Below are 26,828 nucleotides of genomic sequence, written 5' to 3'. Positions count from 1 at the left end.
ACCATTGTCACTCCAAACCAATTGATTTCTTGCCCACCATAGCTTCCAACTAATACCACAAAACTCCTCAACAATATACTTAGGGACACTCCCTGTCATCATGTTAAAGCAATCTAGATAATTGATGTTACTTCATTGAATTTGCCTTCTAGATATCCGTTCAGTTGCAACTAGAAGTCAATGTGAATCACTATCTCCCAAGAAAATAATCTTCAATACAGCCTTCAATATGGAATGAAATTTTCGAGATCTTCTTGTTTTAGTCTTCTCAAGCAAACGAATCTCTTCAATAAGAAAACTAGAGCACATGAAAGTCTTCAATATATAATCGCTTGACTTAATTCTTTCATATTTTGTCTTCAGTAAAATGTTGTTAAAAATCCTTTAAAATTTTTAATTAAATGCTCCAACAATTTTAGTCAAAAGATGTAAATCAAATATAACAACAAATGTACATTAAGTTGCAACTAGAATTGCATTTAACCCTTGTAACTAGCACTAACCACTTCCATCTATATCACTTCTTAAATCACCCAATCGATCCCAAATCACGCATAGGAATTATCCTCCGAATATGCATATTTTTTTGCACCTATTATCACAATTAACTCCCTTCTAAGGAAGAATGTTTCTAAGGACTCGCAACATAAATTTTGAAAGGGAGATGTGTGACTTCAATTGACTGTGTCAACAGCCATCTTTCTTGGTTCATATTTTGGACAAGGATGAATTACCTGCCCCTCCAATTTAGTCTTCTATATTTCTAAATTGTTTAATCAATGATGTCTTTATCTCATTGCTCAATGTTAGGTTTGCTAGTTTGTTGTCTAAAGTTGTTCTGTGTAAACACTTATTTTTTATGAATATATTGGTTTTAATTAATTAAATTAACTACCCAATTCCTTTCAATTTCAACAGGTATATATTTTTTGTGGGTTTATAAATAGTCTCTTAGTAAAATATGATCAATATCAATATAGACTGGTGAGACTTTGGATTGTTTTCAGCATCACGTGTAAATTCGCCCTTCTTCCGTCTTTTATGAAAAGGGAAAAAGTCTTTGCAAAGAAATGGTGGAGCTAAAAAAATAATCAATAAGTTATTCATTTAAATTTGAACCCGTGTTTTGGCACCGCCCCAAATATGACCTGGGTTCGAGTCGTGTTAGTCGCATTGCTGTTAGGGCTTTGCCCTCCTCTTATAATTCACCAAAAAAATAATTTTAAGTGATGGTACTAAAAGAAATAATCAAATGTATGGTGTAAAGTTGTTTAAAGGATGGATTATCCATTTAAATTCGATATTTGGGAGGATTTGGATAAAATATTAAACCCAAATATAGATTAAGTACATAAACGAAAAAATAGATCTGTTTTAAATATGAGTTAAACTTGAGCTCTATCATTTAAAACCCGAGCTCAACTTGATTTACACATGTATGCAATACATTATTTTATTTTATTCTTATATATAATATATAGTTTATATCTCATAAAAATATTAAATTAAAAAGTCAATTTTTTGTAAAAGATAATATAAACAAACTTAAAACGAGATTAAGTTGGCCATTTACAAGTTTTGGTAGAATTGAACAAAATTTGAGACTCATATTTCAAATAGAGTGAAGCTTAGACAAATATAAAATATAATAATGTCATATAAAAGTCTAACTTAATCCATAAACATCTTTACTACAATCGAAAAAAATTTATATATAAATTAATTCTATCTACAAATTTATCCATCTTTATACTAAAAAATATTTACACTTAAATTTTATTAATATTTTTATAATTCGATAAATCGTACTTTGATTCAAAAATTAAAATTTTATAGATCTCTACTTTATATTAAATATCATCAAAAAATATGTATTAAAAAAACTATCGGGTTTATTTTCAACGATTTTAATATAAAATATTGAGTGAAGTTCAATTTTAGAAATAACATTGTTAAAAAGGATAGTTACGAACCTCGAAAGAATTAATCTTTATAGACAGTAAAAATATGTAAAAAATATAGTGGTCATTGTTAAATTCATGTTATAATGTAAAATTACAATGAAAAATACTTATGTATTTTACTTTTAAAATTTGCTAGATATATGTTTTTACAATTATCTACATGTATTATATTGTTTTAAAAAAAATACAATGAACTAACAAGCATTGAGTGCAATAGTAAGATACATTACACTCTTAAAGAAATGACTCGAATTCAAACTTTGGATTTTGATCATATCTGCTCTTTTTGACACAGTGTATAGAACTACCTATAGTCCTTCCTCAACCCATAAATAGGAGAATAATACGCTTCAGCGTACTCGAACCCATATCTTCTTGTATTAGCAACAATACCCATGTCATTCGAGCTAAAACTCAACCGACAAGTAAGTAATAATAATCGGAAACTTTATATAGGATAAAAGTCCCTACTAATAAAAATTTGTTTAGAATTTAAAATAAAATAATGTTTACAAGATTAAGCCGGTAGGTATGTGATCTTACCCTAAATTATTTAATTGGAGGGTTGGTAATAATTGAAATAAAACTTGAAATTAATAATGTATAACAAAATGGTCAATTTTAAGTACGAAATTAGGTTCAAGTACTTACATTGTAGAGGAGAGCGATCAATTTCATAATCGGAACGACCAACTTAACTAACTTAATATTTAAATTATTTTAAATATATTTACATTCTCATTAACTTAAATATATATTTTAAATAAGACGATTCGATCAAGCCGCTTTATACTATATAAGTCGGTCAAGTTGGAAAAAAAATCGACCAAACTGGCCACATTAACCAATTGCTCACCCTTACTTATACAAATTTATGTATTTTTTTAAAAGACGAGTATTTGGTACAATGACGGTGGAGGAATGATTTTAAAAAATAAAGGAAATAAAAACTAGGGGCGTAGGGAGGACGCTAACGCGGCAATCCCGTTCAACGCAGCGTTTTATGTATAAAAGAATAATTCGTGGTCTCCTTTTATTTCTCATTACTCTTTCTTTCCCCTTTGAATAAAAACAGAGCTCTTTCCTTCCTCTCTCAAAGACTCAAACCAAACATCGTAAAAGGAAATATGTTCACTCTTTTCGGAATTTAGTTTCCTTTTTTCCTCTTTTTTGTAAAAGTCCCCCTCTTTTTTTGCTTTGGTTTATTAAATCTGTATGGCAGCAACGACGTCGTATTGGTGTTACCAATGCAATCAGTTCTTCTTGATTTCCAACGAAGATCCGATTACTTGCCCCGACTGTGACGGCGGATTCATCGAAGAGATCGATAACATGCCTCATGCAGCGCGTGCTCTCCACGCTGACTCCCGTCTCGTCGGCGGCGATGGATTCACCGCGATGTACAATAGCTCAACTACCCTTCGTCGAAGCCGGATGAACGGTGGCGATCGTTCTCCTTTTAATCCCGTCATCGTCTTGGCGTCACCTTCCGGGGAAAGTACAAATGTTGAACAGAGTGGGAGGGGGTTTGAGCTTTATTATGACGACGGAGGTGGATTGGGTTTGCGGCCTTTACCGGCGAGCATGTCGGAGTTTCTGTTAGGTCCTGGGTTTGACCGGTTAATTGAGCAGTTATCACAAATGGAAATCCAAAACATTGGGCGTCACAACCAACCGCCGGCGTCGAAAGCGGCGGTTGAGGCAATGCCAATGGTGGAAATAGACGATACCCATATCCATAACGAACTGTTCTGTGCGGTATGTAAAGAACAATTCGAGTTAGGAACCAAAGTTTTAAACATGCCTTGTAACCATTTGTACCATTCAAACTGTTTACTCCCTTGGCTTCGGTTGCGAAATTCATGCCCCGTTTGCCGCCATGAATTGCCGGCAGCTAAAGGGGAAGAAGGGGACGGGAGTTCAAATTCATTGGATGAGACCCCCATGGGGTTGACCATTTGGAGATTACCGGGTGGTGGGTTCGCGGTGGGGAGGTTTTCAGCTGGAGAGAATAGAGAGTTTCCCGTTGTTTATACGGAAATGGATGGTGGTTTTAGCGGCGGAGGGTCGGTGCCGCGGAGGGTTTCATGGGGGAGTGTAGGGAGGGAAAGAGGAGGGTATCTTAGAAGGGTGTTGCGGAATATGTTTGGGTGTTTTAGTGGTTCAAGTTCTTCTCCTAGGTTGGATTCAAGGATAAGGAGAAGTAGTAGATCCTTTTCCCTTTTTAGTCCTCCTTCAAGGAGAAGAGGTTGGGCTCTTGAACTTGATAATGCAAGATCTAGAAGTAGGAGAAGAAGAAGGTAATGGCTTATGATTTTGAACATAATTCACACAATGTACCAAGAGCCATAGAAAGTGGTTCCATTGAATGGGATGTTTTTTCTTATCATTGTAAATTATAGAGGAAAGAAAGGGGATGAAATGGCTTTCTTCTTTTCATCTCAATTCCATGATTTTGTGAATTGAGACAAAGTTTCAAACTCTGATAATAAAATGGAAGGAAAAAGCATATCTTTGATTTTTCTTTTTGGCATATGAAATTACAATTACCATACAGTTTTAATCTCAAGTGTTTTGACTTCAATTTTTAATCTACTTCTTGCAAGTAGTACCTTTTTGAGTTTTTATTGCTCAACATCCAAGACTTCCTACTCATTCAATGTTTTTGACTAGAGGTGTTCAAAGTATGTCAGCTATGGGTTAGAAGTGGTGCTTAAAGTTCACTGCATTTCATGGTTTGGTTACATAATCTTATTTACTTTCTTGTTGACAGAAAAAGAAAATTATCAAGTTTGAATGTGTATTAATTAACCATGCTTTGAATCAGTCTTGGAAAAAGAAACCAATGAGACCAACAGGAGTATTTAAGGAACAAATTAGTCCTTTTTTTTATTAAGGAGCAAAGTATCTGTGTTTCACATTCGTATTTGATTCAAGAATATATTGTACTTGTATCCTATGCCTAAGCCAAATTTGAGAGACATACGAATCAGGTAAGTTAGTGGTGGGAGTGGAGTCCTTGCGTGGGGGACTTCTTAAAATATATTGAGTGAGACAAGAGAATCGAACAAGGTCACACATAGTGAGTTAGTGAGCGAGTGAGTCTCTCTCCCAGTCATAGCTTAACTGTAATGTTAAGCTGATTAACTGGCCACTATTGTCTTTTCTAGGGTTCATGAGAAGTTGACTCTTTATCTTCAAAGAGACTAATTCATTGGAAGCATGAAAGTTAAATAATTGCACATGGATAAAGCTGTACATGTACTACTTCAGTTCTATATGCTTGAAATTTATTCGGGTGATTTCATATTTTATTGAATATTTTGTTTAAGTCGATTGCATTATCCTCTTATTTATAGATTAGAGAGGAATTATTAGTGTTTCTGGGTATTGTGTCAAATTTTTGGAACCTAAAGAATAAAAGGTTACTTTCTTTTCCTTCATTTCCCAGCATCCTTCATCTTGTCATACTCAGTTTCAGTTTCCCTAGTTACAAACCCCTTGGTACGCCTTTGAGTTGCAGGGCTGCTATTTCCAACTCTTCAGTCGCAACATTTACACCAACAATTAGCTTACATTGCTTTTCAGCCATAGCAACTTCATCAACAAAGTGTCGAGCGTCAGGGTCAACTTCAGATGGTTGAGACTCAATGATGGAATTAGTAAGCTAATCAAGATTGTGATCTTGGTCAGATGTGGAGGCTATGATAAGAGAGGTGTGCCACATTACCTCTTGCTTAATTTAAGAGTAAGTAATAGATACAAGTTTAGTAGATGAAATAAAATGTGTACTAAAAATCAACATTTTTAAAGTATAAGTACCATAATAAAAAATTTTGCTATTATTAAGGGCCAATTTTTTCTAATCAATTTCATATAAGCCTCCCCGAGGGAGGTATGGAGGGGTAACGTTCCTATGATAAGCCTCCCCGAGGGAGGTATGGAGGGGTAACGTACCCTCTTGCCTTGCGCTTGCGCAAGGGAAAAACCAATAAAAAAATTTAGAAATTTTTGATTTGAGTCTATAACGTATCATTTGTTGTATCCCGTATGGAGCCATCTTCTTCGCCCGACATGCGCTACAAGTATCCCTACTTGGTCGGCCACCGGTGGGACCGACGCGCGCCCAGGAAAGTGTGGTGGCGCTACACCAGTTTCCTGAGCAGTACCCGCCTTCTCGTACTGAGAGCTGTTCCCTTTCCTCCTCCATTTCAGCTGGAGTTTTTTTCTATCTGATTTAAGGAATCCGGAACCGATCTCAAAGCTTTTTTCAAGAGCGTCGTGTCCCACTCAGAATATCTTGAAGTGCCTAGAATCCCGCTCGCTCCGTTGGCGGCAATTCCCTATAGTTGTAAACTATAGAACGGCAATTCTTTCTTCAGCTGCAACACTTTTTTGCCATCCCACCTGATGAGAATTATCAAACAGATGGTTAGCAGAGCCACTTCCGGTCAAAAGAATGTTGGGCTGAAGAGACCTACTGGACAAGGATCGGGGTTACAGCCTCCAACCAAATTCCTGCGATGTGGAATTCTAAAGCTGGCGTGTGCGCCGTTCCGCACCCTACCCGGAAACTTGGCCACTCAGACTTATCTCTTGTTCTTGAGCTACAGGATTTATGGCCCCGCAAAGCCATAATCCCCTACTTCAATCTCTATCGAGATTCCGCGTAATCTGGGTCATGGGGACCACTGCCTTCTCGCGTCATCTACATATCCTATAATAGTCTAGTAGTGAGGAGAAGATATCGCACCTACATCTCCTATAATAGTTGTCACAAGAAGATCTCGTTAAACAACTTATAAGGCCAACTTCCGTAAGGTGTTTAAGTGGTTCTCATGTAGCCTTTGATTCACGTAAGTAGATTGATCCGCCACGGACGGTTAACCCCGTGAGCGTTCTCTTAAGCTCTGAACTACAAGTAAGAATGCCAGAGGTTTCAGACTTAACTCTTGATACTCCGCTCTGAGATCACACTAACAGTGATTTCGAGTACCACTTTACAACATTTCTAGAAACCTAGAAATGGAGAAGATCTATAGCCGAAAAAGACATCCTTTTTCTTTCTATAGCCCTTTGGGAAATTCATATATGGTATAGCACCAAAATATATGTATGCACGAGAAAACACCCTCCCCCCTAACGGCTACGAGGGTCAAAGCTCAGCTTTGATCCACCACCGGGATACGTTATAGACTTTTTATTGGATTTTGAGTTAGGCTTATATCTATCTCCCGCCTACGGTTGCAAGCGTGAGGTTGTAAAGCTCCCTAGGTTGTTTCGAGAAAGTGTCCGGTAAGCCTCCCCGAGGGAGGTATGGAGGGGTAACGTTCCTAGTGTAGTTATAGTGTTGTTACCCTCTTGTTTGCACGGGATTTAATATAAGCCTCCCCGAGGGAGGTATGGAGGGGTAACGTTCCTATGATAAGCCTCCCCGAGGGAGGTATGGAGGGGTAACGTACCCTCTTGCCTTGCGCTTGCGCAAGGGAAAAACCAATAAAAAAATTTAGAAATTTTTGATTTGAGTCTATAACGTATCATTTGTTGTATCCCGTATGGAGCCATCTTCTTCGCCCGACATGCGCTACAAGTATCCCTACTTGGTCGGCCACCGGTGGGACCGACGCGCGCCCAGGAAAGTGTGGTGGCGCTACACCAGTTTCCTGAGCAGTACCCGCCTTCTCGTACTGAGAGCTGTTCCCTTTCCTCCTCCATTTCAGCTGGAGTTTTTTTCTATCTGATTTAAGGAATCCGGAACCGATCTCAAAGCTTTTTTCAAGAGCGTCGTGTCCCACTCAGAATATCTTGAAGTGCCTAGAATCCCGCTCGCTCCGTTGGCGGCAATTCCCTATAGTTGTAAACTATAGAACGGCAATTCTTTCTTCACCGCAACACTTTTTGCCATCCCACGATGAGAATTATCAAGCAGATGGTTAGCGAGCCACTTAGGTCAAAAGAATGTTGGTGAAGAGACCCTCTGGACAAGGATCGGGTTCTGACCTCCAACCAAATTCTGCGATGTGGAATTCTAAAGTGGCGTGTCTGCCCGTTCACACCCTACCCGGAAACTTGGCCACTCAGACTTATCTCTTGTTCTTGAGCTACAGGATTTATGGCCCCGCAAAGCCATAATCCCCTACTTCAATCTCTATCGAGATTCCGCGTAATCTGGGTCATGGGGACCACTGCCTTCTCGCGTCATCTACATATCCTATAATAGTCTAGTAGTGAGGAGAAGATATCGCACCTACATCTCCTATAATAGTTGTCACAAGAAGATCTCGTTAAACAACTTATAAGGCCAACTTCCGTAAGGTGTTTAAGTGGTTCTCATGTAGCCTTTGATTCACGTAAGTAGATTGATCCGCCACGGACGGTTAACCCCGTGAGCGTTCTCTTAAGCTCTGAACTACAAGTAAGAATGCCAGAGGTTTCAGACTTAACTCTTGATACTCCGCTCTGAGATCACACTAACAGTGATTTCGAGTACCACTTTACAACATTTCTAGTTAAATATTCACAATTTAGTCTCTATAATTTAATTTGTATATGCTATATAAAAAGAAGGGTAAACTATAAAATAGTCATTTTTGTTTGCCTCATATTACATTTTAGTCACTTACGTTATTGTTTTGTTACACGAAATGGTCACCCTACTGTTAAAATTTCGTTACCTTCCTAACGACAGTCCTACATGATAGTCCAAATAGGTTTTATTCTAAAAATATATAAAAGTAAAATAAGACAATAATAGTATGGTTTATGGGCCAGCTTGAGTTTGGTAAGTAACCCAGCCTTTGAAGTCTTCTATTCACAATTGGTTCAAATAATAATGGATCTTTTTTATTTATGCTTCTTAGGTTTAATTAGAAATGTAAAATTAGTGCCCATGTCTTCTAATTTTGTGTAAAAAAACCTTAATGGGTGTTTGGTTCGTTAAATGTAATATTACGGTTACATTTCAAAATAAGATTATGGTGTTCAGACTGTCAATGTTTCGATCATCTTGTAATTTCACATTATGGAATAGTGTCAATATACCGTAATATAGGGTGTAATCTCATTACAGCTCATTCCTTAAGTTATCTTAAATTATGGGCATAATCTTAAATTTTGAACCAATTTACCCTTTGTTTTTATTATTTTAATCAATTCAGATTTTTAAAATAAATTTAAAACTAATTGAAAACAAGCAAACAAAAATTTAACAACGAACCAATAGATGCCATACATTGCAATTAAAATTATTATATTTTATTTAATAATTTATTAATACATTAATTACGGTTATAATTATAATTATGGTTGGTCTTGCAATCACTTTTCATGAATTATTATAACTATGATTTATATAAATTTATTTTAATATCACACCTTTTACGTATTAATCTATAAATTGTAATGAAAATAATAAATTATAATAATTTTATAAAAATCGAGACAAAAAAATATTAAAGGAACTAAACTTGTAAAAAAATAAATGAGTAAAATGTGCTTTTAGGTAATATTACATTTTATCAACCAAACACTTTGATATTACATTCCAACTAAATGAACCAAGTAAGATAATCTCACATTCTACCCATAATCTTATATTTTCGTAATCCTATTACGAACCGTAATCTAAGATTCGACTAATCAAAATGTATTAACCATATGATATTTAAATTTTTAAATTTTCATTTTCATTTATAATTTATATTCAAAATATCCCCTAATATAATTTACCCCGGTACTTGTAAAATTAAAATCTAAGACATGAAACAAAGTGTAGAGGATGGATAGGATGTACACCTAATCCACTAGAGTTGGGAGAAGGGGGGTACCCAACAAAGGCCAAAACCCTTTGTGAAGGAATGGGGTCCCATTCCCCATATAGTTCCAAGCCTACCCATGTGACTTATGGTCCCATTTGGAAGGTAACTTGCCAACGGGGAGGTGACAAGTGGTTTACTTCCAATTTCAGGGGTTTATCATACTGCTCGAGCTTACGTGTCATGATGTGACCGTTGACCAAACAAGGACCTAAAGGTTCTGCCCTATTTCCTAGACCTTTTGTCCTATATAAAGGAAAAATTCTCAGAGTTTAGGGATAGATCCGCAGTAGTAATAGCTTTGGGGTTAGTTTATTTTATTTCCCTTTTTTTTTATGTTTTTTAGGGTGGGTTTGGACTTTGGATGGACAATTGAGTGCGGTGCGGTGCATTTAACTTACTTTTTGTCTCACGCTACAGTATCGCTACAGTATCGCTACAATATCTAATCTCACCGCCACCGCTATTTTTACACTAACTATAGGTAAACGCACCGTTCATCCAAACTCACCCTTAAGCATCTTATTTGGTTTAGGATTGAACCCAAATCTATTAACCCCTTTTATCTAAAGGTTAGAGATGCATACATTTAATGGATACAATGGCTGTTTCCCTGAAACTATGGACCACTTTATTACCAAATTTGATCCAAGTGATTCCTTTTTATTCTTTAATCTTTTGTTTTGCCAAAAATAAACATCAACAAAATAACTTAACATTTGAATTACAAAAGTAATATATAACTAGTTATGAATTTCAATTATTAGATTAAATGTAGCTTTTCATCTTTCTTATCAAATAGGAAAATGTTGATATTAAAATTTAGGGTAGGTTTGGATAGATGGTGTATTTATCTATAGTTAGTGTAAAAGCAGCGGTGACGGTAATATTAGATACTGTAAATATACTGCAGCACGAAATAAAAAGTAATCTAACCGCAACATACCGTATCGCCCATCCAAATCTACCCTTAAGGCATTACGATAATTTAGTTTTTAACATTTACATTTTTTTTTTAAATTAATTTTTTCTTTTTATTTAAATTTAACCCTTAATTGTTAAAAATAGTAAAATTTAACTATCAACTTTTTAAAAGAAATTGCTATTTTCAACAAAATATTGACTAAAATATTAAAATTTTAAATATGGCAACCCACGTGACAATCCACGTGTATTTATTTTTATTTTTATGACTTTTAATTTTTTACCTTTTAAAAATATTTTTATGATATTTAAAATATTGTGGGCATGACATACATGCCCATTTTTTTTTATAAAATGGGGTTTTAGGTTCCTTAAAAGTTGGAGAAATTTTTTTTAGGTCCCTTAAAAGTTGGTAAAATTTTATTCTTAACCTTTAAAAGTTAAAAAAAATATATTTTTGGACCCCTTAACAACTGGAAAATAATATTTTGGACTCCGTTCAACCTTGAGCCCTGGGCGGCCGCACCTCCAGACGACCCCTAGGGCCGGGCCTGATGACATATAAGACAAATAGTATTAGTTCAGCATAAAATATACACATACTTTCACACAAGTTACCACGTCAATATTGTTAAAAGCCTAATGTTTTAGTGAATATTTTCATTAAAAAAATGATTCAACTCTTCGAAATATTAATAATCAAATTTTTAAAAATGGAATTGAAAAAAAAAAATATATATATATATATATATATAAACATTAATACTAAAATTAACATTATATCAAAATTTAATAGCTTGATAGCTTGCAAGTGCATGTTGATACACTTTGGAACCAAAAAAGGACAAAATCTTGACTTATTGGGATGAAAATTTTGTATTTTATATATGTTATGGTCACAAGCTAAGATTCCATAATCAATTAGCTAAAGAAAGAGAAAGATTTGGTTGCATATAAATTAGGGTAAAAGAAGGATATACACAACAAAAGGCAAAATGATTTTATCAATCCAAAATGTAATGATCAAAAATCAACATGTAAATATAAATCAAAGATATTAATCATCTTTGTTAAGATTTGTGGGGTGACTAATGTTTTTTCCCCCACTTTTTTCTTTGACCTATTGAGCCCTAGGCCACCCTATAAATTAAAGTGTACAATTTAGTTGCCTTTATATATATATATATATTCTTCCTCCAATTTCTCTCTCTCTTTTTTTTTTTATTATCAATTTTGTTGTTATAATTTTAGGGACCCATTTAGCATGCCAACCTAAAAATTAATCATTTAATGTTCAAATCTTGATCTAGTTATTGACTAATGTTTCATTGATCACCTAGAAAATGCATGCCATGAAAAGAAAAAATTATGAAGAGAAGAAGGTGGTTCTTTGACCTAAATTTATTTATGAGGAGGACCCAAAAGAAAGTGAGAGGAGATAGAAGAAATCAATGCAAGTGAAACACTAAAGCCAAAAAGAAAATCTTTTTGTACCAATCTGTCTTAGCCCACACAATGGACATTTGAGAGGTGATAAGTTCTTATCAATAAATCGGCTACCAAGAAAATTGGTATAGTTTTGTGATTATTTTTTTTGAATGATTATACTAGTAAAAGAATCTTAATTTTATCTTTTTTTAATCAATAATTACATGTTTGATTGTGGATAGAGAACGAAATTTGTGAATTATTCAAGTTATAAGCTGCCCATAAACTCGTTTATCTTTAAATTAAAAGAGAATATGCGCTTAAGCACATTTGAACCTATACTCTTTTTATTACTGCAACGTTCAAGACTCAATAGAAAATTTTGTGGAATCATAGAGCAATGTAATTCTATTTGTAAGATTGGACGAGAAAGGTAGATCATTTGAGACTTAATTTATTATGCATAATTGATGTGATAGGATATCTTGAAGGTTGGATTGGTCCGATGATGATGATGATGGCACTAGAGTGCAATTATCGACAATTTATCAAGGCAACCTATCTCTAATTTTGATTTTAAAGCTTCTAATGTTGCAACAGTTATTGTCGGTCGTATTTCTCTATACAATGCTTAAAATTACTCATAATCTCTCATCAACCCTTAAATGGGAGAAGAATGCATTTCAGCGTATTTGAATCCACATCGTTTTACATTGACAGCAATATCAATACGAATCAAGTTACAACTCAATCGTAAAAAATAGTGGAAATTATTATAATAGATTTTAATGAAATAGAAAAAATAATTTATTAATAGACAAACTTTTTCATTCCCAAAGTTATAAAAAGAAAAAAAAAGAATGTAATAATAAAACTGTAGATGACTTGTTTTAGTACTGAAAACTTTATGATTCCCAAAGGGGTTTCCCATTTTTTTAGAAACGAATGGTCAGATCAGATCCCATTCATTAACCCAGCTGTATTCTTTTCCTTTTGACATTAATACCCTCTTGATTCTCCTATATTTACTACAATCATCCATCAAATCCATAAATAAATATAACACTGAAAACCATAAAATAAAGTATATATTATCACCATTTTAACTTACTAATATGTCCCTTTTGAGTGGTGGTCCATGACTGGTCAAACCACTAAGTAGCAGGATAATTTGGTCATTTGGATTTCTTTTCGACAGAAACTTTGAGAATAGTGTCCATTTACTTCTCCTTCCTTTCTCTTTTACTTCTTCAACATTTGGGTTACTTCTTCAAGATTTGGGTAAAGGGTGAGTTTAGATTGACGGCGAATTATATGTTAAGGATGTGTTTCTTCAAGATTTGGGTAAAAGGTGAGTTTAGATTAACGGTGAATTATATGTTAAGGATGGGTTTAGATGGAGGATTCTTAAATTAAACAAAGAATTTACTGCTACTTTTATAATAGAAGTTGATGTACAAAAATAGAATAAAAATGGCATCTTCACTCTCCCATGTTCAAATGTGACTAACTTGAAAAGAAATCAAAATATCATTGAAAAATAATAAAATAATAATGGTCTATGTAAGCAAATTAACACCCAGATCCAAACCAGAACAAAACTTGCATATGAATTTTTTTTCTTTTTACTTTCTTAGATCTCAAAACTATAGAAAAACCTAGAAAAAAAAAGAATACAGCAAATATGAAGAAATAAAATGGAGAAACCTATACTTTGATGATGATCCTTCTAATTTATATTAATATTTTGAAAGCAACAGTCACATTAGAAGAAACCCATAGCTCCTTATATGGAGAGAGATTCAAAGAACAACTCTTTATATACAAGTGTAAATATATATATATAGCTTATGATATCTACTTTCTTCTTCTTCTTCTTCTTCTTTCTTGCTTGGATGCCATTGATAAACCTCTAGCTAGCTAAAATTAACTCAGCAAAAAGAAAATGGCAAAAAAAAACCCATCACAACGGAAGGTTTTTTGGTTCAAGAATCAGTGTAGTCACGCCAGCAAATAAGCATGGTAACACAACGCCTCATGATGTAAAAACGAGCCCTTTGTTCTTTCACTAACCTCGCACATTTCCTTGTGAAAGCACATCTTTTATTAGAAGAGTTCTTGACGATGAATGATGAACGGCTCCTTCTTGATGATGATGATGATGATGATGAAGAAGTTTCTTTCTTTGATAACTTCCATTTCTCATCCAAGTAGAAAGTCGGTGGTGGTGAAGTTGAACATGTTGTTGTGAGACTTGAAGCCATTGATGATAAGGTTTTGAAAAAGGATCAATGGAGGTCCTTTTTCTTTCTGGATTCTTTTTTGAGTTCCCTTTTGGAAGCTAAAACAGTGCAGTAGATTGTTGCAGCAACAAAGAGTAAAGGTGGATTCTTTTGTGGGGGGTGCGGGGTGGGGGAGGAGGGGGGGCTGAGAGATAATGAGAGAGGAGTGAAGAAATGGAGTGACGGGTGAGTATTTATAATAAGTTAAAAAGGAGATGAAATGGAAAAGAAAATGGAGAGAGAAAGGTAGCATGTGTGTGTTGCAGTGGGTATCACCTCGGCTTCTCTGCCTCGATAGGCCCACCAAATAGTATATAATTCTAAACGTATAGATTTCAATAAGCATGTAAAATATTAAGCTGTTGTAGCATCTAGAGGTGTTAATGAGTTTTGGAATAAGTTTAAATTTTAAAGTTGATATATTTAGGGATAAAGTTTGCTTTTTTTAGTTGAAATAGTTAGGGGTGTTCAATCGGTTAACCGATCTGAACTATTATTAATTGAATTAATTGACTTTTTTAAATTCTTAATCGTTAACTGAATCGATTTTTTTAAAAAATTAATGAATCGAAATTTTTCAGTTAATTGGTTGTTAACGAATTAATTGAAATTATATATATATATTTATTTATTTATTTTTGGTTAAAACAAGTATAAAACATATCAAAAATTAACCAGCTTAACTGACCGATTAATTTATATTTCCAAAAAATTTAACCGAACCAACCGAATACTTATATATTATAATATTATTTATTAAATTTGGTTAATTAGGTTAATTGATCGGTTTCGAACTGAATTAACCGTTAACCAAACTTCCAAAAAATTATTAATCAACCGATTAACCGAATTCGGTCAGTTAACCGAATTAATTTGATTTTACCCGAAATTTGCACACCCCTAGAAATAATTGTCATAATTTTAGGTAATAGTCGGTTTTAAAGAGTTGATAGATTTTAGAATAAAATTATTGGACTATTTATTTAAAGATATTTAGAAGTGTAAGGCTCATTCATTAAAGACTTAAAAGATTGACTTCTTGCGACCTAAGATAGATTACTTGTTGAGCAAGGAAATTCACTTTTCATATTCTGAAAGCATTAGATTAAATCGAAACTCTTATGGAAGTAGTATCTTGTGTTGATTTTTAACCTTCTTTATAGAGAAGTGATCAGATTATAATTCTTATATAAACAAAACTTAAATACTATATAAGCTTAAGTTTTACCTAGGTTAAGATGAACCAGAGTTTTGAGAGTTTGATAGAGTACAAATTTGTTGAAGTTAGCAATGGGAATGTGTGTATTATTTCTATAAGCAATCAAGAGAGTCTTGAGTTGCAAAGTTAAGCTTTCGAGGGGGAAGCTTAGAGGGAGAGTGGTCTAGTCTTTGTACAACAATGATGTTGCTAAATTGGTGTCATTGTTTGTATTGTGAGGAAGATAGTGGAACAATGCTCTGGGCAAGGCCCTAAGGTCGAATTATGTAAACAATCTCGGTATTCTTTTTTTTTCGCACTTTTTATTTCGTGGTTGAAATTTTGGCCACAGTTTCAAGCACCATTTTAGCCATAGTTTCGCTTTGCCAAGCAAATACCCCCATTCGTTTTCACAATATTGTTAGGGGGGTTTATATAATAGAATTGATGTTATTCAAATTCGGTTGGATAAGAAACTTAATTTTCAAATTTTGTTAACCTCCTTTCATATCCATAAATTACTAATCCTAGATGTATTTTAGGTTTATCCATATTTAAAAAAGAGAAGGGATCTACTTATACCAGTGTAAAATATAACATCCCAATTTTTTAAAATTTTGAATTATTAAATTATGTCAAGTAAATTGATATGTTTTAGTGGTTAAGTACCTTGGATGTGTGTTTTTGGTCCTATGTTTGATTCCCTTCTCTTTGGAATTTTTTTTTCCATTAATTTTGAAACTATGTTTGACTTGGTTCATAAGAATTATCCTTAATTTTTGTAAAATTATTGACAAGAATGAGTCTATTAATTCAATGGTAAGACGTCAACTTACTTTTAAGTCCCGTGCTTGAATCTTGTGTGAGTAAATTGAATTAAAATCATAGTTAAGTTTTATGATTGATACGAATATTAAAATAATTTATTTTATTAATTCAATCTAATTATTTGATTAAAATGTTTGCAATATAAGATGATTGAGCATATGAAATACCAATTTGTCAAATTTAATTGTTTTTTTTCATTTTTGATAAATTTAATAATAGTTTTCCAATACGTTGATGCATGTTATTGGCAATTAGAATATTATGATTTTTAATGCGTATTGTAGAGTAAATCACAGAAAGGATTGTATTGAAATATAGTATTTTTCATCCATAATTTTTGTTTAACATGAATTTTTAATTTTATTGAGATATCAAAATTATATAATCCATGGTCTTCTTCATCAATGGGGAAATGGAAAGTAAATGTAGACGGTGGCCAGAACTTGGAATACGGAATAGGTATGGAGGGCGGCCTGATCCGAGGTGCATTAAGCTCGTGGTGCTTGGGATTTAAGGAATATTGGGTTGTGCAATGTTTATGAGGCGGAGCTTTGGGGTATTCTTAATGGTCTTGAACAGGCTTGGGAGCATGGCTGTCGTGATCTATTGTTAGAAACAGATTGTTTGGAAGCGTTGCATCATGTTAAGGGTACTCTAATAATACATCAGTCAGACCCGTATGTCACTCATGCCATCTGAGACCTGTTGCCTCGAGATTGAGATATTATAATATCAGGCATGTATATCGAGAATACACTAAGATGCTAATAGCTATGGCCACAACATGAAGCAAATAAGTGTAAGGGGGGTCCAAATAAGTGTGAAACTTTGTAGTACAATAATAGAAGTCCCATGTGATTATTTTCAGTTACAGCATGCATTATATATATTTTATGTGACCTCAAACAAGTGTATATAAACAAAGCAAATCAATGCTTTATTCAAACCTTAATACTGGAATACTTTGCTCATTCCAAAAGAAATTGTGAGGATCAGCTAAAGTCTTCACCCGAACCAGTCTATTGAAATTATGGTTGAAGTATTTCAAACCCCATTCGCTTGATTCCACATAGCTTGTATTTGGGTAACTGTTCCTCCCCAAATCAAGATCCCTGTAATTGAAATATGCAGCCCTCGGTGCTGTTGAGACATAAGGTTCCATGTACTTGTACAACCTTCTCATCCACCCTATGCGTTTCCCTGTTTCCTCTGCTACATCCCAACTAATCATATATTGTATCCCATATAGATACTCACTTCTATAAGGAAATGGAGTTGCCGAACTCTTTATTTGCTTCATTCTTCCTCCGTAAGGCGTTAATATCAACACCGATGTCTCTTCCTCCACTACCATTTTAAATAGTCCTTCGAGCCCCGTTTTGGGGATTGCTTCCTTTACGTAATCGGACTTGCCTTTGAACGACTGCGTAGATTGTGTTGTCCTGTTGAGTAAAACGTCTGCGGATTCTGCAATTGAGTAGCCAGCAAAGTAAAGGACGGATTGGATCCAACTCATTTCAGTGCAGTTTTCTTGAGTTACGCCTAGCTCGGGGAAACTACGTTGTATGGAAGAGAGGAGTCTTTCGGTAGTCCCAAGAAACAAGCAATCGAAAGAAACTTGAACGGTTGGGTTTTGGTTTGAATTCGGATTAGTAACTTGTATAACTGCATGGACGAAAAGGTCATGGTGAAACTTATATGCAATGTTTTGCCACTTCTGGACAAGTTTGGTTGCTCCTTGTTCCAATGACTTTACGGTTTTAAAAACGGTTACGGTAGGAGGAACACGAACCAACTTAAGTTTCCATGAGAAAATAACACCAAAGCTCGCTCCTCCACCGCCTCTGATGGCCCAAAACAGATCTTCTCCCATTGATTTCCTGTCAAGAACATTTCCATTAACGTCGATCATCTTGGCGTCGATAACATTGTCGGCTGCTAAACCGTATTTTCTGAATATCGTACCGAATCCACCTCCACTGATGTGTCCCCCCACCCCTACAGTGGGACAACTCCCCGCAGGGAATCCATGGACATTACTTTTGGCAGAAATACTATAATATAATTCACCAAGAGTTGCACCAGCTCCAACCCATGCATATTCATTTTTTATATCTACCATGACAGACCGGATATGGAAAAGATCTATAACTATAAATGGAACATCAGATATGTAAGAGAGGCCTTCATAGTCATGTCCACCACTTCGAACTCTAACATGCATGTGATGTTCCTTGGAACAGATTATGGTTGCCTGGATATGATCTTCGTTGTAAGGGGTAACCAAGTAACGTGGTTTCGAAGCATTCGAAAACCGTAAGTTCCGTATGGAAGACTGCAATATGGATGAATATTGAGAACTGTTTTGGGTGAAGATAACATCATAAGTTATGTTGGAAGGTGGTAAATGAGATGAAAAGCATTGCTGGAAACTTTGGTCTGTTGAAGAGCAAAATGAGATGCAAAGGAAGAAAAATAATATTGACATCCCGAACTTCGGACTCGCCATCTTCACATCACCCTCTTTGACCTCCCTTTCATAAGCTCGAGTGATTTTTCCGACCATCGTCCGTGACTCAATCCCAAAGTCAGAATAATAATATATAGTATATAGCACTGCCACCCACATATATTTTTTAAAGTCATTAAGACGCCGAGATTGAGTTTATGATGTTTGGGTAATAGAAAAGAAAATTTCAACTTAAATATATACCTAAATTGATTATGATATGTGACCCAGATTTTAGTTAAACTAAATAAATAATTCGATTAAAGCTGTTTATTGAATAGATTTTTGATTTTAGATATTTAAATATTTAAATATCCATTACTTCTATATCCATCCAAAACTAAACCTAATTAAATTACTCAAATATATATACTGTATGGTACTGCCACCCACAGATTCTTAGAGTTCATTAAGACGCTGGGAAGATGGATTTGAAGATGGTATTTGTGAATTTTACGCATGAGAGAAGAAAATTTCAAAGCAAACTGGTTATTTCCATGTGAATGTAGGAATTTTCTTAAATATATACCTAAATTGATTATGATGTCTAAGAGTGACCAAGATTTTGGTTAAGCTAAATAAATTGATGAGCTAATTCAATTAAAGCGGTTTTCGATTTTGAATATTCGAATCGAATAACTCGATTAAGCATTATATAAATCCAACTTAGTCCAATATTTAAATATCCATTACTTTATACAAATCAATCCAAAATAAAATAACCAAACTTAATTAAATTACTCAAATATAAAATCAATAACCAAAATAAAAAAATCCAACCTATTAATTTATAAATTAATTCAATCTAAATATAAAATATAAAAATCAATTCAAATATCCAAAATTATTCCATTGAGACTAGAATTTTATCACAATGAGTCGATTAAAAACCAGTTGAATCGATGGTTGAACCGATTTTTAATATTTCTTTAAATTATTATAATTATATTTAAATTTATAAATTTTATAATAATTTATTTAATTAAATCGATTAACGAAACCAATCAAATTTAAAATTAATATTTTGTGCAATTCAATTTTAAAAACCTTACAAATTTGTCAAAGTAGTAGCAAAGATGGAATTAATTGGCCGGCTTCACAAGTAAATTAAAACAAGGACTTTGAAATTAAATTAAGATGGAATTAGCACCTGGTTTTGTTGCTTGATGGCATTGATTGGCCGCCAACACCTGCATGTGCAAAGAATCAAACGTTTTTATCCATAACAATGGAATAGTCTATCCAAACTTAATGAGCTTAAAATTACATTGTAATTTGTTTTAAAGAGAAGTATCTGCTAGCGCTGACCTCATATAACTGGTATCCTATGTAGAAACAAAGATACATACATAAAATGTATACAAGTAAACATAGCAAACTAGCTGTTGTTTATCAAGGGATGACATACAAGAATTTTAAAAGAAAATATAGTGCAAGTTTTTGTGAAGAAGAGTCAATTGGCTCATTAGCCAGTCTGCAATTACCCCCAGTGGCTACACATAGAATAATAATGGCTTGGGTCTAAGATTAACAAGAACTAGTAGCATATCTAGAGCCACTCTTTTTTTTTGTGATTTTATTGGACTTTATCAAGTTGAAAAATCTGCAAAGGTACTCTTCTATTAGCACTATGCATCATTACTCTTCATCAGATGATAAAGTGGTTTAACATAGCTAGAACAATTTAATTACAGCCAACTCCATATCAGCTTCAAGTCTCTTTCCAAAGTACCACTAGATATTCACTATTTAGTTACTTGCTGCCCTTGGTGAAAAGATAAAAAGTAAAATACAAAACACTACACCAAGATTACAAGAGAACGACACATCTATTGCTAAGGGTAATGACCTTGGTGGATTTTGTGAAGATCATGGTTTTTTCTGTGCTACTACCTCACTATGCCTGGATAGCTCTGGAGGTGATGTTCAAAAGCTGGCTGTTAATGAACTTTTTGAGGTTGCATCGAATGAAAGCAAAAGAAGTCCCTTGATATTGTTTGTGAAGGACATAGAGAGTCTAGAAACAAAAATAGGAGACTAGCTAGCTACAGCAAAACAAGCATGACAGATCTTGTATCAAGGTTGAATCAAGAAGTTGCACTTAGACAGTTTCGAGAAACAAAGGTCAAGGATTTGGAAGTGGAACTTAAAACTAATAGAGAGTATTGTGATGAAAACATGCATCTAGCTGTTTTGTTTGAAAGATAAAATTTTACTCAAATACAGTGGAATATGGAGTTAGTTTGGAAGCAATGTTTGGAGATGGAAGTGAAATTAAAGAATGAACAGGACGAAAGGGCACATATTAAGTCATCAACGTTTTTAATCACGGAGAAGAGGCTGCAAAGACTAAGCTAGAAAATTATGCTGAAGTGGTGAAAGTTTTCTCACCGACGTTTTCCAAGCTAGGGAGAATGACGAGGGAGTTTTTATTTTTATGATAGATCGATATTTTATTATTTCAGATTATTTCATAATATTTATTTTAAGTATTAGATATATTATAGACGACTAGGGTTATTAAGTAGGTAGACACCTCCTTCATATGTGCTTCACCATGGCATTGGCTTTCTCCATAATCCCTTCACTTTCCATGACAGGTTTTGTACAAACAAAAGAAGTCAGAAATAAATTAGTAGCTTAACAGAAAATAGAAAGCAAGATTATATCTTACGACGTTTTCTTTTCTCCCAAAGGGATGGGTGGAAGAACACAGTCTGTCTCCTTCAAGAATTGATCAGTCCAATCCTGGACCGTCCCGCAGGGGCCTCCACCTGAGGGAAGGAGAGGCAAAGGGTTAACCACTACTTTCCTTGGTGAGATTATGTGCTTAGACTATGGCCAAGTTGTTTGGCATGCATGAGTATGTTTACTTAGTGTACAAATAAATGGTAAGTTTACTTTCCTTTATACGAACTTACTAAGCACTAAGTGCTTACTCTGTTTCATTTTCTCTGTTTTATAGTACTCGGAAGCTCGTTGGGTTGCAAGCTTGGCGGAGATCGCTCACACTATCCATCAGCTCACTTCGGTATATTTATGACATTACTTTTGGATATAATGGCATGTATAGGTTTGGTTAGCCAAAGTTGGCATACAAATATTTTGGTTGTAAATAGCCATTGGAATGGCTTGTGATGAATGTGTTTTGACATATTAACATATGAGTTAATTTCATGTTTGGTATAAGTGCTTAATTTGGTTTATGAATATTAGTATGATATTAAGTAAATGTGGTCAAATAGATAAATTCACAAACATGAATTATGAAGTGATATGGTAAGTATGAGACTTGAGTTTTGCAGGTTTTTAAATGTTTTGGATTGACTTTTGGATGTGTTAAAATGTTTGCGTAGGTGAATGATCAAATGGGTGAGAAATAAGGCTTAGAAATGGCCTTATTTTGTCCACACGGGTAGAGACACGGGCGTGTGTCTCAGCCGTGTGTGACACACGGCCTAGCACATGGGCATGTGTTCTAGCCGTGTGTCCCCTGCATCTTAAAATTTTAAAACAGAGTACTTGAAATTGATCACACAGCCTAGCACACGGGCGTGTGACTTGGCCGTGTGACTCTTGCACTTAATTAAGTTGCAAGTCAGAGAGTTACACGGGTTAGGGACACGGGCGTGTGCCCTACCTCATATGCCACACGGCCTGAGGCATGGGTATGTCACTTGGCCGTGTGAGCCACACGACCTGACCACACTGGAGTGTGACCCCTGAACCTAGGAAAATTTTGAAATTTTGTGAAAAATTCTCTGATTTCCCGATTCAATCTCGACTCGTTTCTAATGTATGATTTGGGCCTCGAGGGCCCATAGAAGGGACGATATGGTTAAATTATAATTAATTTCTGATACGATTGTAAAATAACATGAAATATCTGTATATGATCTGTAAATTTTGGTAATGCTCCTAAACCTATTTCGGCGACGGATACGAGTTTGGGGTGTTACAGAAGAAGTTGCTTATTAGGAAAGTTAAAGTTATTGTTGGGGATCGACCCGTATAAACAACAAATAAGAACGAAAAGAGAAGAAAATTTGGGTAGACAAATGTTTTACGTGGAAAAATCCTCTGAAGAGGATAAAAATCACGGGTAAAGGATACATCGACTTAACATTAATGGAGTAAACAAAACGAGAGTACAATGAGAATATAATAAATCCAAATCCCAAATACAACGCTCACACCCAAAGTTCTTACAAAAGGGGTTTCACGAAATTCTCTCAAACTCTCACCAAAACTCCATGTGTGACTAAATTTGGCCCCTTTAAAGAAAAGCCCTGTTCTAATCATATTAAAATATCCCTCAAGTAATCAAAATTTAATTTGGAGAAGAAATCCTACTTGATGTCTAAAATGGGACTATCAAATAGGAGAACATGTCATGATGTCGCAACATCCCATTCTCCTCGTCCCGACGAGCCAATGCTCCTCGTCCTGACTTCGGGCTTGTTTTGACCATTCTTCGGTTGCTCGTCGATTCTCGTCTAAGGTGCTTGCAACGTGTCCTATAAATGCGAGGCATATCCCAAAAATCTCCACCTTGACTTGTAATTATTATGCCTCTTTTTCCATGCTCTTTCACGGGATAATCTAAAATTTTGCAGAATGTCAACCATGTAATGCCTCAAAATTCTTGTTTTTGAATTGTTATAAAATGATCAAAGTGATTAATATGGTTTAGTGGTTAAATGTTGTGCTTATGTGTGTAAAGTTTTGGGTTCAAATTTTTTTCCTTTACTCATATGGATTTGATCATAAGTATATGAAAGCACTTAAAGTTCCCTTATACGATATGCTTATTTTTATGTGTTAATGACCTTGATAGATATATGTTAATTATAATTGTAATGTGTCCTAATAGACTTGTGAAATGTTAGGATACGGTTGACATGCCAATTAAGGGATATAGTACATTTTGAGTTTTGTCAGAGGTTTCGCACTTGTTTGAGCTTTATATCGCCTTCGGGCCTTACACTTATGTGCATCTTGGTGTGGTGTAGTTATGCTCTCATGAGCTCATTCGTGTGCTAGAGGAATGTGTTACACTATCTTATAGTTTAGCTGATACATGCATGGATAGGGTAAAATTTATTAAATTCCATTCACCGAAGCTGCCAATTTGAGATATCATCAGACTTGCGATGACTTTTTGGATGGGATTTAGGCATTTCTTGGTTAATATTTCTTACTTCGAAATGCACTTTGAATCACTCAATTTTAAGTTCGGGAGCTCAAGTATGACCATTTTAGTAAAGACTATGCGAATAGAATTTTTGGACGGGATTATGACGAGAATTATGAGTTTTAGGCTTTTAATTCGAGTTTAAATCATATTGGTCTCGAATTTTAGGCTTAATTTTTATTATATATGAGCCAAATATTATATTTATCAGCTCTTATTATTTTATTATTCTGAATTTTTATTGTTATTAAGTATTTTAAGTTATTTAGGAGTTTTATGTAAACAATAAAATTTAGTTTAAAACTACTTCTTGTTTAGGTTAGTTAGAGTTCTAGTATACTTAAGAGTTTTATTTAGATTTATTTAGCTAGCCTATATAAAGACTTCTTCATTGTTTATTATAGAGACAATTGTTTTATTAATAAAATTTTCAATTCGGGAGTTTATTTCTTTGTGTAGGATTTCTTTCTTATGATTTTTAGAAGTAGTTTTCTTCTCGATTTTCTTTAAGGAGTCATAAGAATTCATTATTCACTCTTCAATTTGCCAATGATTATTTATTGGAGAGTTGATTAAAGTCATTAATTGAGTTTGTTGGGATTTATATCTCAAATGGTTCAATTGAACATTTATCCTTTTATCCATCATATCCATTGATTTATCATTCCATGTTCCACTTTACTTTAATCTATATTTTCACTATTTAGCTATTATTTTAAATATTTATCCTTTATTTTTTTTTGTTAAGTTTTCTTATTTTTCTTATTTCCTTTGTTATTTTCTAAATTTATTTGGTTTCCTCCCTTCAGAATCATATCCAAATCTTTCTTTCTCGAGTCAAACAACTTGAATTCGATCCTTCTTCCGTTGTCATTCCTTATCATTAGCATTTTGATGCTCATTAGTGTGGTGGAGGAGTCTCGTGTATTCGAGCCTATTTTTTACTAGAGTTTACTATGGGTGAAAATGAAATAAAATGTTGGTAATGAACTTTAAATGTGAATATAGATGACGAATAGCAAAACCAAGTGTGAATGAAATGAAAAGATAGTAAATGAATATATAAGCTGAAAGAGAATTTATTATGAAGATATGCTTTAAAAGTTTGTGGTCTAGTGAATTTACCTTAAGTGATATTGAGTAAATTGATGATCCAAGCATGCTTTAGTTAAAGAAGCAAAATGATATATATATATATATATATATATATATATATATATATATATATATATATGTGTGTGTGTGTGGTTCAAGATGGAATAAATGCCATCAATGAGAAGTATGTATATATGCATGTATGAAAATGTTACGGAACTATAGTTTTAAAAGGTTGGGATGGAGAGAAACCTTTATTTGAATTTCCCATAAGACTTTCAAACAATGAACTCAATAAGTTATCAATTAATGAACCATTAAAATGTAAGTTAAACCCTATAATTTAATTAATTTAAATGAATCGGTTTATAATATTATAATGCTGCTTGAGTGAACTCTATATGACATGCCTATAAGGGGCTCAACATTATTAAGGAATAAGATAAATAAGTTTATCCATTGGTACTTACTAAGATCTTAAAGCTCACGCACTAGTAATTTAAACATGTAGGGTATCGAGTTTGTCAAGATATTTTGGTTTCGGCTTGGGAGCTTTGCATCACCCTTTAATGAAGTTTAACGTTTATAATTCATTATTGATGGTTATTGGTATTAGGATTATGGCACGTATAGTAAGACTTAGCTTGGATTTGAAATTGTAAAACTTGATTTGCAATACAAGTCATTCATGTGTTTTTTCAATCAAGCTCTACTTCACGGTTTACTTTGAATTTACTTATGGCTTGTATCATGTGCTTAAATGAGGTTTGTAATTGGTGAATTATATGTCGTCACGTCTAGCGAAACTTTGGTGACTTTCATCAGATTTGCCACTAGCCATGCCTCCTTTGTCTTCTTCTTCGTCAACACATTTACGATTGGATGAAACGTGACGATGTTCAACCTACTGTTTCCCATCATAGTTTGAACCACGCACAATCCTTTTGATCTTGTAGAAATGTGCGATGAGCAAATCGAATGCGTGCTTGCACATGAGGCCTTTGTCTAAATGATATAAGGTTTGGACCAAAAGGTCAAGGACCGAGAGAGATGATTCCATATTGGTGATGAAGCTAAAGGTTTTGATGGTGTTGAAGCACCTGCCTTTCACTCACTTGTTGAAGAGGTAGCCTATCGTTGCTATATATTCGTTTTGGTCGGCTTTGTGAACTCGACTGATATGGTCTTATCAAGTCAAACCTTTTGTTACCATTATCACAAATTTAACTTTTAATATTTAAAATTTTTTCACTTTTTGGACTTTATTTTTTTTAAAGCTATATTTGATTTTAATTTTTTACATAGAGTAAAATTCGATCATTAACTTTTAAAAAATTAAATTACCTTTTAACAAAAATATTGATTAAAACTTTAAATTTTAAATATGGTACCTTGTACGGTATTAATTCACGTGTACTTTATGTTTTTTTTATAATTTTTTTAATATTTGTTTTATAATTTTTAAATTATTTGTCGACGTGACATATAAAATAAATAGTGTCATACAACATAAAATATATATAGATTGCCATGCAAGTTATTACACAATCATTAAAATTTTAATGTTTTAATTCTCATTTCATTCTGAAAAG

The 26,828-nt window shown here is 33.9% G+C and overlaps 2 protein-coding genes across 2 annotated transcripts; one reads left to right on the top strand and one right to left on the bottom strand.

Annotated features, from left to right (window-relative positions):
• Positions 1 to 3,019: 3,019 nt before the first annotated feature.
• On the top strand, positions 3,020 to 4,533 carry LOC105783943 (probable E3 ubiquitin-protein ligase RHC2A). Its single transcript, XM_012609658.2, has one exon. It carries the CDS (start codon positions 3,180 to 3,182, stop codon positions 4,266 to 4,268), a length of 1,089 nt encoding a protein of 362 aa, XP_012465112.2. The 5' UTR covers positions 3,020 to 3,179; the 3' UTR covers positions 4,269 to 4,533.
• Positions 4,534 to 17,223: 12,690 nt separating this feature from the next.
• On the bottom strand, positions 17,224 to 19,091 carry LOC105784555 (berberine bridge enzyme-like 8). The gene has a single exon (XM_012610461.2). It carries the CDS (start codon positions 19,065 to 19,067, stop codon positions 17,376 to 17,378), a length of 1,692 nt encoding a protein of 563 aa, XP_012465915.1. The 5' UTR covers positions 19,068 to 19,091; the 3' UTR covers positions 17,224 to 17,375.
• Positions 19,092 to 26,828: the final 7,737 nt, after the last annotated feature.

The sequence above is a fragment of the Gossypium raimondii genome, chromosome 13 (genome assembly GCF_025698545.1).
Source record: "Gossypium raimondii isolate GPD5lz chromosome 13, ASM2569854v1, whole genome shotgun sequence".
Classification (NCBI taxonomy): domain Eukaryota; kingdom Viridiplantae; phylum Streptophyta; class Magnoliopsida; order Malvales; family Malvaceae; genus Gossypium; species Gossypium raimondii.
Note: the sequence above shows the minus strand (reverse complement) of the source record. Positions and strands in the feature narration are given on the sequence as shown.